This window comes from Borostomias antarcticus (assembly GCF_949987555.1).
Source record: "Borostomias antarcticus genome assembly, chromosome: 7".
NCBI classification, from domain to species: domain Eukaryota; kingdom Metazoa; phylum Chordata; class Actinopteri; order Stomiiformes; family Stomiidae; genus Borostomias; species Borostomias antarcticus.
The window spans coordinates 11442103-11458177 of NC_140240.1; the positions used below are offsets into that span (position 1 = coordinate 11442103).

Below are 16075 nucleotides of genomic sequence, written 5' to 3' on the forward strand. Positions count from 1 at the left end.
TCCTTCCCAGGATCTGGCACAGTTCAGTTTCGTGACACTGCTCTATGAATATATCGCTCATCTACGGTAGAGAACAGTCAGCGAACAGGAATGACTTATTGCAGCATGACACACAAGTTACAGATGGTCATGTTTCAGTCATCACATGTGGAACTAAAAAAACTTGTGCAGTTAAATCAAAGTCAGTCAGTTGCCAGGGGCCATGAGCTAAAGTCAAATGTATATTATTTTCAGATGGTTTGAATGTACTGTGTATCAAGTAGAGCACATCAAGTACCATTCTCAATCGCCTTCCTATGACTATGTTTATTTGGCCCTACTGCCACCCTATGATCCTCAATTTGCCGTCTGTTTCTTGTTGTGTTGTGTATTGCTGTGTCGTTCTATGTTGTGCTGTGCCGTGAGCTATTAGATACATATAATTTCCCCAAGGGGATTAATAAAGTATCTATCTATCTATCTATCTATCTATCTGTCTGTCTGTCTGTCTGTCTGTCTGTCTATCTATCTATCTACTGTATTTATCTATCTCTCTTTCTTCATTCATTATAGCTGAAGAAACTGAAAGTGCTGAATTCATCCAGGGAGCAAAACTTCCAAGATGTTTAAAAAATCTCGAGTGTCGGACCAGACGGCCTCTGGCCAAGGTAAGATGACATCTGGTTTTCCAGGTCCAGGCCAAGGCAATGTGAAAATACAGCAGCACCCAGAAGAGGAACTGCACTATTTACTCTCAGTTGAGGCCTCAATCTTCATCACCAGTTTTGCTGTGATCAAAATCTTTGGTTGAATTTATTCCACCAATGGGTGTATGCTCGGTTTTGAATGTATCATAGTGTCTAGTAGTTTATTGTTTTTATTAGACGTATACTTCATCTTTGTATTGCACTGTCCTCTGTCCTGTCTAGTCCCTGCACCCTGTCTACTGTAGTCTTCCCATGTTTAATGATTAACTACCTTAAAGAAACAGCTTGACAATCAGTCAGCCACACATCCTATCCTTTGGATACTGCTATCCTACTGTTAGGTTATGATTTTGGAAAAAAAGGTAATCCAATGTCCAAGGGTAGGCTACACAATATTAAAACAATCAAAAGTAAGCGAACAATAACTACAACGTAATTAAATGACAAGGAAGGGCCCAGTATGTAGTAGGCTGCCTTCCAATGTCAATGGCTTCATAGAAGAAGGTAAATACTGCCAGACATCAAACATTGAGGATGACAGCAGAACATAGAAGAGAGAGACAGAACATGTCATAGAGGAATATGAAGAACTGTTTTTTCTCCCCAAAAAAGTATAAATTTACTGGTTGACTTGTCAGTTGGGAAATGAGGCATAACACAGCAACAAATCAATAACTATTCAATCACAGTGCCACAGTATCAAGGGTTTAGAGAAAGATAGATGCTGAAATCACTCAATCAAACATGATAAAAACAACACAACCAACACAAGATCCCTGTCCATGAACCATTATAGTATTTTCAACCTGCCTCAGCGTTGCCAAGGGGTTTGAATTCCAGTTCCGAACCACCTCTGCTACTGAACATCCACCCACCTGATCCCTTCCTTTACTGAGAGAATGGCCTTGTGGCACCCTTGTACCAGCAGAATCTTCCCCAGCTGCCGTGCATGCTAAGCCCAAGCATCTACAGTAAACAAAACAACTTTTATTGTCATACAGTGGTTGCACACAACACGCCGTTATGGGGCGTCAACACCGAAACACACACGGAGTGACAGAAGTGACTGATGAAATTCTTCAACATGCAAACTCCGCACAGAAAGGCCCAGAACCTTCTTGCTGTGAGATGACTGTACTAGGTACTGAGCTACCGTGCCGCACGTGAGCAATTTGGGGGGTTCAGCGTCTTGCTCAAGGACACTTCAGCACAGTCAGGTTGGGATCGAACCGGGGACCTTGCGATCCACAGCCGGCCGCTCTACCTCCTGAGCTACGTGGCCCTGGACATGCTCACTATATCTGCATAAATAGAAATTAATCAAATTGGGCCGCATACTTTGAAGAGAGATCCTACCCATTGTTTAGTTCCAACATCGGAAAATATGTAGCAAACAATACTGATGCATGCCTGTGTTTGTCAACAATGTGCTCATCGATGAGTATATTGATGATCAGTGTCTATTGACCCTCACTGTGTCTCCATGATCTTCAGCTTCAAATGTCAAGTATAGTTTTGGTGTCAGTCTGACTTTGGGTTGTTTTTCTGCTTTTGTGTCTAAACATGTGAGTTTATGTCTGTAGGCAGCTTCCTAAAGAATACTCTGTTCATTCAGTCAATTTTGCTATTTTAACGCCCTGCTGACCCCCTGCTGTGCTGTGTGTGTGCCCCCCAAAATGTTCCTATAGCAGGTCCTGTTGCAGAGAGTTCGGATGGTAAAGGTAGGTTGAGGGGGAAGAACCAGAGAGGTCTTGAGGGTTTTTTGTGTCACCCCTGAGGCATGAAGGGTAATTGTATGCCCAGCGGGTTGTTGCATATCATAGCGTACGTTTTCACATGTGTGGAGTTGTTTTACATGCATCTGTTCACACCATTAGCTGCCCAAAGTGTCGGCATGGATGCATGTGTTAAAGCGGTCCAAGAATTAAAGCTAAGAAGTAATTCAACATGTATAAGAAATAAATCACTCAATAACATGAAACATTTTAATATATATTAGAATGATAGTATTGTGTTAATGCATGATTGATGTGATTTATTAAAATAAAGATGAAAAAGAATGCCAGCATTTTAAAACTGAATAAAATAAAAACGGTTGCTGTTTCATTCAATCATTAAGACTGTCTAACAATCTGTAATCTACTGTTACCAGTGAGAATCAAGAAGCGATCTAAAGTCCCCGGGGTTATGATCACACAGTTTGTGGAGGAAATCCCAGAGGGAAAGAGCCATCCTGACTTCACCCGCAAGCCAATCTCTTTGACTATTCAAGAAGGTAAGTTGTTTATACAGGTCTACATGTCATATTTATCAACAGTCACACACCACACTTGCTGCTGGTAACTAATGGGGCTATAGGCATCATCATTTGCCTATACTGTATTTGCAAGCAATATATTGTCTGTGGACTCGGTGCTAGCTCATGTGTACAAATCATGTCATGAATTACCTGATATTCACTTGTTTTTTTGTAATATTTTCTTTAGGGAAATTAGCTTTCTTTAAGGCCATTGTTATAGGAGAACCACAGCCAACAGTGACATGGTCCAGAAACAACGGAGACGTGTCAGACACATCAAGATACCAATCAAAATATGACCCTCTTGCTAATGAACATACATTTGAGGCAAGTCCTGAAGCACATTATCACACATTATGACCAATGTCATAGCCTACTGTATAACATGTTCTATTTAGCATGCAGTACTGTAGGCCACTGTTAGTTACTATTAATGTTCCTCTAAATGCATTTTACAATGAAAAACAGTTGCATGGCAAACTTGTGTTGACCCTCCAGAAATCACCAGTATGCCTGCCATTGTTTTATTAGATGGCAAATGTTTCACCAGACCAAGCAGATACGTACAAATGCCATGCGAGAAATGAGTTTGGAAAAGCAATTGTCACTGTCGTCCTCAATGTCATTGAAGGTAAGGAGACTAGTTACAGATGAATGCAGTAGAGCAAGTGGATATGATCATTTACGATCATTGTCCATCCACGTTACACAATTAAGCAGTATTATCTGTAACCAATTTGATAAACAAGACAGGGTTTTCAATCTGTGTCCTAAACTGTGCACATGTTGTGTATGTTTGTTTATGATCCTCTGGGAATCAATAAAGTACTACCTACCTGCCTACAGTACCTACAATATAGGCAGACAAATATCTTCCTTTGTGTTCTCAGTTGGATACAAAAAGGCCAAGGCTAAGGCAGCATCAGGCGCTGAGGGAACAGACTTCAAGACTGCATTGAAGAGAAAAAGGTATTCCAGTCTTACGTTGTTACAGTATTATTTATGTTATGTATTTGTTTTCTTAGTAGAACTTTGTGTTTCATGAATGTTGAAATAGTTTACTTTCACACCAGTAAAATCCGACCCAAATCGGAGCAACCTCAGAGAAAAGATGGAGAGATAGATCCCAAGTTCTGGGAGATCTTGCTGAGCGCAGACAAGAAAGACTATGAGCGCATCTGTCTGGAATATGGAGTCACCAACTTCCGCTGGATGCTGAAGAAACTGAATGAGATAAAGAAGGAGAGGGAGGAAGAGCAAGCAAAGGTTCATTCATTTAAATGTGATGTTTTCATAAAACGTCCCTGTAAGATATGCATGAAACTTAAATATTCCAATTCACAGCATTATGAGAAGTTTCGTATAATACACAATATAAACTTGAATATATGTATGGCAATCTAAGGGATGTACTTTCCATTCATTGTCAATTCCATTCCATTCAAATGCAACTTCTTCATCCAGTTCGTCAGAAACCGGTCTAATCTGAAGCCTATTAAGGTCAACGCAGATGGCACTGCATCCTTTGAAATCGACCTGGACCTCATTGACCCTAGCAGCAGAATCTTCATATACAAGGTTAGACTAAAGGACGTCTAACCGGTCGACTGTACAATTCGGCTGCAGCGATTAACATTCATGTTTAATGGGGCTGCATGTATCTCGGGAGATAGAGTGGCAGGCTGGGGATCATAAGGTCCCCGGTTCGATCCCAACTTCCGGAGTGTGCCGTAGTGTCCTTGAGCAAGACCCTGAACCCCAAAATCGCTCACGTGCAGCATGGTGGCACAATAGCTAGTACTGTCGCCTCACAGCAAGAAGGTCTCCGGGCCTTTCTGTGAGGAGTTTGCATGTTCTCACCGTGTTCGCAACGGTTTCCTCCTGAAAGAGCCCAATATGAAAAACATGCAGAAGAACGGTTGCTCTTCAGTCCGGTCCCCGACCAAGACCTGGACTGCCATGAACGAAGGCTGCCCACTGCTCCTGGCTGCCCCTGGAGGATGGTTTTGGATGGGATAAATGCAGATAACCCTTTCCATCGGCGACCCCTGATTGCATGTGTGTGTTGTGTTATGCGTTACTTGCTGTGTGGTGAATTAAAGACCCCTCGAGGTCCAAGGTCTCCCTCAAGCGACATTTTCATTGTGTTTTTGACCCACAGGATGGAGTGATGATCCCATACAGCAAGGATATAGGAGATACAATGAAACACAAACTCAACCAAAGCGGAAGAAAATATGTTTTTAGCATCAAGGATCTCATGCCAGATGATGCTGGACTGTACCAATTGGATGTTGAGGATGTCAATATGTTCTCCACTGACTTCAAGAGTAAGATCTCTGCCGCTATCTTACATAGAGTATTTAGCTAACATCTCATTCAGTTTGATAGGTAATGCATTAGGTAACATACTTTTCTTTCATTCTTATTTAACTCAAGAAGGAAATATGAATTATACATATTCAGGTATCATTATGCGTTGTTGAACCACATCGTTGATGATGTTTTTCAGTTCCCGTGGTGGACTTCCTTGTCAAACTCCAGGAAGTGAAGGCGTTGGAGAGAGAGGATGCTGTCTTTGAGTGTGTCCTGTCAAACCCCTTCTTTAAGATCATGTGGGTGGGCAAGAATTTGCCACTGGAGCAAGGGGACAAGTATGACATCCAGGTGTCCGAGGACAAGCTGATCCACAGGCTTGTAGTGCAAGACTGCATGGTTGTGGACAAGGGTATCTACGCAGCCGTGGCCGGAATCAAATCTTGCAACGCTTGGCTCATTGTTGAACGTAAGCCTTTTCATACTGTGCCATTCATTCAAAAAGAAAATAAGGTGATTGTGATTTTTGATCATAATAGACAGCTACATGTTGAAAAAATTCTGAGAGATATGTTTCTCTTCTGTAACTGTCTTTCTTATTAATCCTTCTGTGATCCGACACCTTGTTTCTGTCTGCTGTGTCACTCGTGTCTTTGTTCAGCTGACAAAAGTGTCCAACAGGGGAAAAAGACAGCCAGGAAGGCAACGAAGGCCGGTGGGGCTGGACTTGACCTGGAGAAGATAGCCCAGGAGCAGCAGGAGAAGCTGGTGAAGGACAGGGCGGTGCGGCTGGAGCAGGTGAAAACAGCCGAGAAAGCACCAGAGAAAGCACCAGAACCCCAGCCTGAGTCTGCAGCTGCCTCCGCTTCTCCTCCTCCTCCTCCTCCTCCTCCTCCTCCTCAAGCCCCTACTGAGGTTGAAAAACCAGAAGACGCTCCTCCTCCACCCACACCAGGTAAAATAAGAGCAGTGGTACCACCAGACAAAGTATATGTTTAGGTAGCCATTCTAGACAAATGTCTATTACTGATGGTTTCGTCAATTAGAATTAATAGAACATTCATCAATTCTGGAGTCCTGAAACTAACATATACAATTATGTGTCACATACTTGTTGCTGATTATAATAATTTAAGTTAGGACAATCTTGCATAACCCACATTGGCTTTGGTTTTTCCCTTTTCCATGCAATACAGGGTATGGACTGTATCAGTCCTATATTCAACTTATGTCCTTTCAATGTTGCTTTATCCTGATATCACATGTGGCATGATATGATGCTGCTGCATTGTTTTATATGGCAGTCACTGATTGGTTGTGATGATCAATAGGACTGTCAGATGAAGTTGTCGTTTCGTCAGTGAGTATAGAGCTGGACCCACAGGTTGTTGAAGTAATCAATAAGATGGTTGGTAAGAGACGGCAAAGGATGTGCCTATCTTCGGCATGGATACCGCGTCAAATATGGAAGCCATTTGAAATCCAATGGCTTTGACGCTGTGTGTTTACTCACCACCGAACAGACAGATTTATATATATATATATATATATATATATATCCTTACATTTTGCATACTCTGCGCTGCTTGCTTATCAGCTTTTGCCAGTCATCACTGGGCTAACCAGTCACTTCAGCATGACAAGTGATTGGTTTTGAGCTTGAGGATTCTCAATTCTCATTTTACACTTCAAACAAACTCAGTGAAGGCAACACAGGCTTTTGTAGTCTGTATTTTGTAGCATATCAGTGTGTCGTGCTTTTAGCATCTTTTGTGTTGCAATCATTTTTTGCACAACATATGCAACAACAGCAGTGCCTTTAGTACTTAAAATGTGTGACTAAAATATTGCCTTTTATAATTATCTTTAACACAGCTTCACTGTGGAAAGTGGTCCAAATTGTTCATTTCACATTTCATTAGTTTCAATATTTTATGTCAATATATACACATAAGGAAAAGAGCTAAGATGATTATGAGGACTTGCAAATTACATTATGGGAAGGAGTCCTCCTTATATGCATGAATGGCCTCTACATTAACTGTAATTGATTACTGAGCAGATAATGAGAGAGCAAGACTGGAGGTTGGGGATTCAGGGAGTGGTAAGAGATTAAAAATGCCCCATTTTCAATAACAATACTGAAATAATACTGAGTGATTTAACAAGCAGTCAATAAAACAAACTAATACATTGAACTAGTAAATCAGTTAGTTTTGAAGTGTTTATTAAGCATCGTCAACATACTGCAACTTTTAGGAATTAGTGAAGTACTTACTGTATACTGTATCTGCAAACATATCTGAATAACGTTTTACTTATTTCTAACTAAACACCCATATATAGATTTACTCAGTTTAAAACTACCTTTAATATATTTGGTATGCATATTATTCATAACCCTGATAATGTATAATTCCCTGTGGGAAAACACACGGTGTAGTATGAGCATCTAAAATTCTAGACTTCACTGCTTGATCTGATCCAAATCTGAATGCTAACTAACAATCATAAATCACTATGTTCTTGTGTTGTTGTTATGTTGTTGTTGATATATTGTGTTATAACATGACAAATGTTCAAAACACATTTGTATAGGTCTATAAATGATGTGAAATTAATCAGTGGTATAAGGTTTTAAGAATGACAGGTACTTGATTGCTGTCACTGACAGGTCAGTCCAATAATGACCAGTCCAGTACTGATGGAACTGTTGTCATTCCCCCAAGTGGAGATGGTGGTAAGACATCAAGAATCAAATAACCATGGTGTTTTAGAGAAACACTCATTAGAAATGCCTCTCACTAAACAATTGAATTAATCTAAAGAGTCTAAGTTTTTAATAAGTGTGTTGTGGCATCTTCAACATAACTTCGGAATTACTGTAGTGAAGTGATACTGTATACTGTATCTGTACATGTATCTGTATAACCTTTCACTTATTTACTGTAACTAAATATACAAACATAGATGTACTACCTTTAACATATTTGGAATGCATATTCATAACCCTGATAACATATAATTCCCTGTGAGATAATATACTGGGTAGGATGAACATCAAAAATTCTAGACTCCATTGCTTGGTCTACTGTAATTTGAATCTGAGTCCTAACTATTGGTAATAAATCACAATGTTCTTATTTTGTGTAATAACATGACACATGTTGCTTAAAACATATTTGTATACAGTAGGTCTATAAATTATGTGAAATTCATCAGTGGTATAAGGTTTTAAGAATGACAGGTACTTGATTGCTGTCACTGACAGGTCAGTCCAATAATGACCAGTCCAGTACTGATGGAACTGTTGTCATTCCCCCAAGTGGAGATGGTGGTAACACAGATGTTAAGCATCAAATAACCATGGTGTTTTAGAGAAACACTCATTTGGAATGCCTCTAACTAAACAATTGAATAAATTTAACTAATTAATCAGTTGGTTTTGATAGTAAAGAGTCTAAGTGTTTCTTAAGTGTGTTGTGGCATCGACATAAGGAATTAGTGGAATACTTACTGTATCTGTATAACTTGTGATCTAAACATCCATACCTAGATTTACTCTGTTTAAAACTACCTTTAACATATTTGGTATGAATATTATTCATAATCCTGATAATGTATAATTCCTTGTGGGAAAACACACTGTGTAGTATGAGTATCTAAAATTCTAGACTTCACTGCTTGATCTAATCCAAATCTATTATTAATACAGTAAGTAAGGGATAATAAACCACAGTGTTCTTATTGTGTCATGTGTGTAATAACATGACAAATAAAATGTTCCTTAAATTCATCAGGTATAAGGTTTTAAGAATGACAGGTATTTGGTTGTCGTCACTGACAGGTCAGTCCAATAATGACTAGTCTAGTAATGATGAAACTGTCGTAATTCCCTCAGGTGGAGATAGTGGTAAGACAGATGGTAAATATCAAATAATAAAATGACCATGGTTGCTCATTCATTTGGAATGTCTCTAACTAAATTCTGTATGAAAGGAAGAATTGTCAAACGCTTTGTATTAAACTCTCATAACAAAATAAGGCTATGTCAGTGACATGTATGTAAAAGCTGGATCTAAATATGTGTCGGCCATTCGGTGTCCATGTTGCTGAACCCTTACTGGGGAACTGTTTATCATACAACACCTCATGAACAGATATACACTGACCCGATATTTGAACCATCCTAATTATCAGATACATGATGTGTTCATCATGATTTTACAGTAAAAGAATGTCATTATGTTTAAGATAATTAAGAGTGAATTATAAAGTAAGTTTAATATGTACAGTATAAGGCACCTAATACATTTTGCTTAACATGATGTACGTAGCTACATGGAGAGCACCAACTGTACCATGCATATGCAGTCATATGCATGTGGTCATGTGAGAGTGCCAATGTGTAATATCAGAAACAAATACAAAATGTTGAGTGTGTGTACAGAACATTCACTATCTGTTATCTGTTCTCACCTATAATGAGGTGTTAACGACGTGTATTGTGCTCTGTACAGTAGGTCCTCACATCACCAGTGGGCTCTCTGATATGTATGTTATTCGGGCCCAGCCAGCTGAGCTGGTGGTTAAGATGAGCAGCGACTGTGATGGGGCCTGGTTCAAAGATGGTGGGAAGGTATATATCAGTTATAATCATACTAAGATTGATACTTTATGGAAGCATGATATATATTGACCTAGTATCATGTATTTGTTTTTCCAGTTGTCATCCAGAGATGGCTTGTCTTTAACCAAGGATGGAACCAGTCACAATCTGATCATTCAGAAGAGCAGAGACGATGATACTGGACTGTACCATTTTGAAGCAGATGGATGCAAAACATCAGCAAACGTCACTGTTGGAGGTGTGTCTCGATTTCCTTCTCAATGATCAGTTTTTGTTGTGCGGGGTTAATGGTCAGATACATAGTTTTATATGCCCAACTCCAGAGCATTCATTTAACATGTCTGTATGTTTCTCCACATCTTAGATGTGCCTGAATTTGATCCTGATGACCTCCATAAGTTTTCAAAGCCGGTAATAGTGAAAGTGGGCCAGAATGCAATGTTCAAGATGCCTTACGCGCCCCAGGATTCCCTGGAGGTGAAGTGGTTCAGGGAGGGCTCCGAGCTGAAGGACGGTGGAGGGGTGAAGATAGTGAAGGAGGCGAACCACAGCCGACTGATGTTCAGGGACTGCCTGCGAACAGACTCTGGAGAAATCACTATCCAACTCAAAAACCCATTTGGGTCAGTGGAGGCTAAATCTCGCCTTATAGTCCTTGGTAAGATGGCAATTCTGTGACATTGGTCCCCTCTTCCTCCCCATACGATCGCGATCACAATTGCATTGATTGAACTAACTTGATTGAAAGAACAGTCATTTTGTGCTATTAAATACCTGGGTTTCAGACAAGCCGGGCCCACCAGAGGGTCCAGTAGAGCTGGTGGACAGCACCTCCTCAGTCATCGAGCTGAAGTGGAACCCTCCCAAGGATGACGGTGGCTCCCCAGTGACGCACTACATTATTGAACGCCAACAAATGGGTCAGAACCTGTGGCAGAAGCTGGGGGACATCACCGCCGACAAGACCATCTACAGGGACCGGAACGTGGTTCACGGCAAGAAGTACATCTACCGGATCTACGCTGAGAACCCTGAGGGACTAAGTGACGCTCTAGAGAGAGGGGACATTATGGCTGGAGCATTGGGTAAGGTTGATCAGAGGCCATCCTCCCGTTCCTCTATGTGAAATGAAGCTTCTAGGAAACTCATCCTCTGTAAATGAATGCCTCTCATCTCCTTGCATTACATTTGTCATCATCCATTAGTATTCCCTGGTCCACCTGGTGCCCCCAAAGTGGTTAGCGTCTCCAAGACCTGCATCAAGCTGACATGGACGCCACCAACTGAAACGTTTGGGACCATAGTCATTGGCTACCAGCTGGAGAAGCAAAAGAAGGACACTAATCAGTGGATTGCCTTGAACCCAGTCAATGAGCCCATTGAAGGTTTGCACATCACACTAAATGTGAAACAGAACTTATAACAGATCGTCTCGTACATAGAACAAAGTACCATGAGATGTTAAATGTCTTGAAATGTCTACAATGTTGACATTATCCGGTTTTCGCTCATTCCACTAAACATTCCACTGAAGACTTGGCACAAAGCCTGCTTGTTGTAATTCACTTCACCTTTAGGAGAGAAGTATGCAGTAAGAGATGTCAGTGAGGGGGGTGAGTATGAATTCAGGGTGTCTGCAATCAATGAATCAGGAGCTGGAGATCCAAGTCCACCCTCTGCCATGGTGTGTGCAAAGAATCCCAACAGTAAGTCTTCATGAGAAAACTACATTCTACCTCCTGTATACTGCAACACAAATAGACTCTGATGACATTCAAGTTCTCTCTGAGGACATTAATAAAAGTCCACTCACCTAAACGTTCTCCCTACAAGGTTGTAAGGAATGTGGACAATTCCTAAAAAGTTTCCAGTCTCAATGTTATTCTTTTGTGTGGGTTATCTAGTAAAGCCTCGTTTCAAAGATCCAGAGGACTTCATGGTGATCAGAGCAGGAAATTCACTGAGAATCAAAATCAGTTATGAGGTAAAATAACATCCATCCACAGAAGTAAGCACCTACCCGATTCCCCCAATAAGGATAATCACCCACTACCTTTATGAATCCTATCTCCAGGCTGAGCCCCCACCAAGCATCACTTGGCTGAAGGACGACACACCTGTATCTCCATGGATAAACATTATTAACACTGAGGGAATGTCCCAGCTGGTCATCCCCTCAACCAAACGCTTAGACTCAGGGATCTTCACAATCAAGGCCAAGAACTCAGTTGGCGAAGCAACTTTTGACATCGAGGTCAGGGTCACAGGTGAGGATATATCCTTGGCATGTGCATTTTCCATTTTCTACCTTTTGTCCTCTCATTGCAATGTAAGAATCGGTGGAAAAATACAGCAAGCTCTCCATCAACTGTCCTCTTACAATCTCCCCCCTTACCATGTGGTGGTTAGATGAACCGAAGAGCCCAGGCCCTGTGGAGCTGGAGCAGACTGTTCATGGTAAAGTGGTTGTCTCCTGGGCCCCCTCTCCAGACGAGGAGCTGGATGACCGGCTGCACTACATGGTGGCTGAGCACAACTCCAACACCAGGATGTGGCACACGGTGGCAGACCGCCTCTTCTGCAACGTATATACAGCCAATAACATCCTGTCGGGAAGAGAGTACCACTTCCGCGTCTTCGCCAAGAACGACATGGGACTCTCCGAGCCCTCCCAGTCCCCGACCTGGGGTATCAACAGCAACAGAGGTAAGATCGGACCAGGTCCAAGGGCTCAAGTCTGTTTTATATGTATGATAGTAACATTTAAAGGACAATGCTCGTTTTTGACAACCTGGACCTTATTTACGACATATTATAAGACGTTTGACTCACCGAGATCACTTTGATGTAGTTCGGAGGCATGTAGAAGAAATTTTAAATCCAGCGCGAGCCAGTATATCCATGTAATGGCAGTGGTCGGGGCACTTAGAATGCAGTTTCTAAAAATCTATTTTCTGCCGCGAAACGGTTGTTTTCATCAATCTGTCTTGATGAATCGCTAGTTGTGCTTACATAGAGCATAGGCCTGTTGTGTTGTTTTTCACATGCCTCTGTAATATGATGTAATACTATGCTGTATGTACCACCGCCATTACATGGATATACTGGCTCGCGCTGGATTTTAAATTTATTCTACATGCCTCCGAACTACACCAAAGTGATCTCGGTGAGTCAAACATCTTATAATATGTCGTAAATAAGGTCCAGGTTGTCAAAAACGAGCATTGTCCTTTAAGAATTGTATAAAATCGGAACTTTGTCTCGACTTGACCCTAAATAAAGAAAAATAAGTGAGTTCACATAAAGCCCGAGATATCTTAGAATCCAGCGATATAATGAATCAGTAAAGAATAACTCTACAATTTTAACTTGTCTATCTACTGCAGTTGCAGTGACGACAAACCCCGTGGTGGAAGTCAACTTTGAGAGACCCCCATCCATCCTGGTTCCACTGAAGATTCACACCCCTCCGAAGGGCTATAAGCTCTACATGACCTGTGCTGTCCGGGGCTGCCCCTCGCCCAGTGTCATGTGGTACCTCAACGACACCTGCATCAACTCAGACAGCAACTACTACATCACCAACGCCTACGGCGTGTGCTCCATATACATCCTCAGGGTCAGATCCAAGGACAGTGGGGAGTACAGAGTGGTGGCTGTGAACTCCTTGGGCCAGGCAGAGTGTTCCACCAAACTTGTGGTTAAAGGTGAGACCCAACAGATATACAGTATAAATACTCTACATGGAATTGAAATTGATGTGTTTTGAGATTTTTTAAATACCTTAATGTGGCTTTATTTCACTGTCTTTCACAGATTGAAGCAGCCTGAAGGTTTGTTTTATGCACATTGGCTCCCCATTCTCATAGGTATATTTTGGAGAAAGATCTTTGACTTTAATGAAGTTGAACATGTTTTTAGTGTGTCATGGTGTACTGTATGTTGTATATGAGTAACCTACAGTACAGCACTGTATCGCTATGTAGAAATGTCATCTGTTCTATTATATTGTATAGATTTAGTTAAACCCATGCATGCATGTTTCTTAGAAAAAGTAGCACATACATTTTGAACAACTTCAATAAAATATGATCGATTGGCATTCTGGCATTGCGTCTTATATTCTGCTTTTATCGTTAAGTCTATTTGTGTATTTCTCAACATACTGGCATGACAACCTCAGAATGACTGACACACAGGCACCAGATCTTAACATTTAAGAAAATGATATTGTTATTTACAGCAGCAATATTGTTTCATATTGCAGTATCAATGGCCCCTTACTCAGCATGGGTCCAGTAATTCTGGACTCCTATAACATGAAGCATTCAAACGCACGTCATCATGAAAAGTTCAACGCTTACATTAAACCGGTACAGTATGTCAAGTGTACATTTTTACTACATTTCCAAAAATATCCACTAGCAATATCCACCACCAATAAATCATATTTGAGAGGACCATAATCCCCTGATGACCAAAAAGTGCAAATATAGAACTAGTCCACATCACATCTCGATAATAACCATATTAGGAAAACTCCATATGGTTTGCTAGGTACTGAGGTGTGCTGACATCAGTGGTTGACAGTAGGAACCATTACATACAGTACCGTACTGTGCCTGCTGAACTGAGCTACAGTCATTATATGATCCTGGAGATCTTACACTCCAAAGAGTTCACATTACTTACACTTTTATAGGGGATTACTGTCCATGTGTCAGAATTTGGTTAACCTGCTTCACGTCTCGTGCTAAAGCTTTACAGACATGTTTCCAGTACCAACAGAAGAGAGGCGCTCAGCAACTAAAGCGTCATCTTTAATCAAGTGATTGATTCACAAGCAGATAGCCATTGATTTAGAAAGAGTATAATGATACTCTCCAGTTATCCATCTACAATCTATGCATGTATTGAATCATTGGGGTTGGAGGACTGTTTTATTAATATTTCAAGTGAGCAGGTGTTTATAAAGTATGTGGTCCACAGGTTGATGGAGATAGTGTAGACTAGTGCTCTCCTAGCCTTGTCAGGTCAGAAGGTGATGTTTGTGATTGTTCTCCACGCGTGCTTTAAGATCTTCCCGCCGGTGGGTCACAGCCTTGCCATTTATGAGGGCAGAGTGGCCATTGGCGCTATTCAAGCTGTCTGGGCATGTCATGCCGGCCTGAAACTGAACCCCTCGTAGGGGCACCACCCGCTGCTAGGCCGAGAGAGCAGCATCATTTTATAAGGTCAAGCCTAGTCCATATGAGTCACCGAATGGCATCGGTCCACTTTCCCGGGGAATAATCTGTCAGTGTTGGACTTGATGCTTCTTGATGTCTCATGTTCATTTTTACAGAACAATAAAGTGCATACCAGAGCAATGGTATTACTGGAGATCCCATGTAGCAGTACGTCCAGAGCCACTGGGTAAATGCTTTGCCCACTGCACGCAGCAGGTCATTACATGGCTATTGAGCAGCCATAAATCAGAGGGACTTAGCAGTGGGGGACTGTGTATTATCTGTCATAATACTAATGGAATGCACTGATGGAACTTGCCATGTTTTTTATCATTCTGATGGAATGCCAAAGCCATTCTATATATATGTATCAAACCCACCTACTGGGTTGTTCGCAAGTCACTATCATAAACATTCGCTACATCGTCAGCTCGATCTTCACAATATTTGGGTCAGTTTGGACGTGTTGACCGAATGCTATATGTGGAGAGCGATGAAATGTATCGGAGAAAGGGTGTGACGCCCCAACCTCCCAATCGCCCACCACCCCGTCTCATCCGTGGCAATAAAAGGTTTTTATATGTGTCTGCTGATGGGCCTATGGTGGGGATTGATGCGCTACGGCGTGCTACCCTGCTGTTTTATCGCCCAACAAATAGGGGTGCAGTATTGAAGATAGTGGAGTGAGAGCTGAAGGAGAGGGCACAAGCCTAGACGTCTCGCAACAAGTGGGTGAGTCAGACTGGGCGTTCTGGAACTTCTCTTAATCCTGTTGCATTTACAGTCATTTATTTGAATATGATTAAAAGAGGGAGATGGAAAGGAACAGATTAAGATAATAAAAATAAAATATATTCAGAGGTTCAATTCAAAAGATTATTTTGTAACCTCTTTCTTTATTCAGATCCCCATTAGC

The 16075-nt window shown here is 41.3% G+C and overlaps 1 protein-coding gene across 1 annotated transcript; it reads left to right on the plus strand.

Annotated features, from left to right (window-relative positions):
- Positions 1-601: 601 nt before the first annotated feature.
- Positions 602-13752, plus strand: LOC311311585 (immunoglobulin-like and fibronectin type III domain-containing protein 1; the record flags this gene model as incomplete). Its single annotated transcript, XM_084441335.1, has 21 exons — positions 602-647; positions 2839-2961; positions 3173-3312; positions 3517-3616; positions 3876-3954; positions 4059-4251; positions 4450-4563; positions 5147-5315; positions 5498-5770; positions 5963-6256; positions 9825-9940; positions 10028-10169; positions 10296-10589; positions 10717-11016; positions 11137-11316; positions 11509-11637; positions 11836-11915; positions 12006-12198; positions 12341-12637; positions 13318-13638; positions 13748-13752. The coding sequence occupies 21 exons, from the start codon at positions 602-604 to the stop codon at positions 13750-13752; spliced, it is 3588 nt and encodes a 1195-aa protein (XP_084297461.1).
- Positions 13753-16075: the final 2323 nt, after the last annotated feature.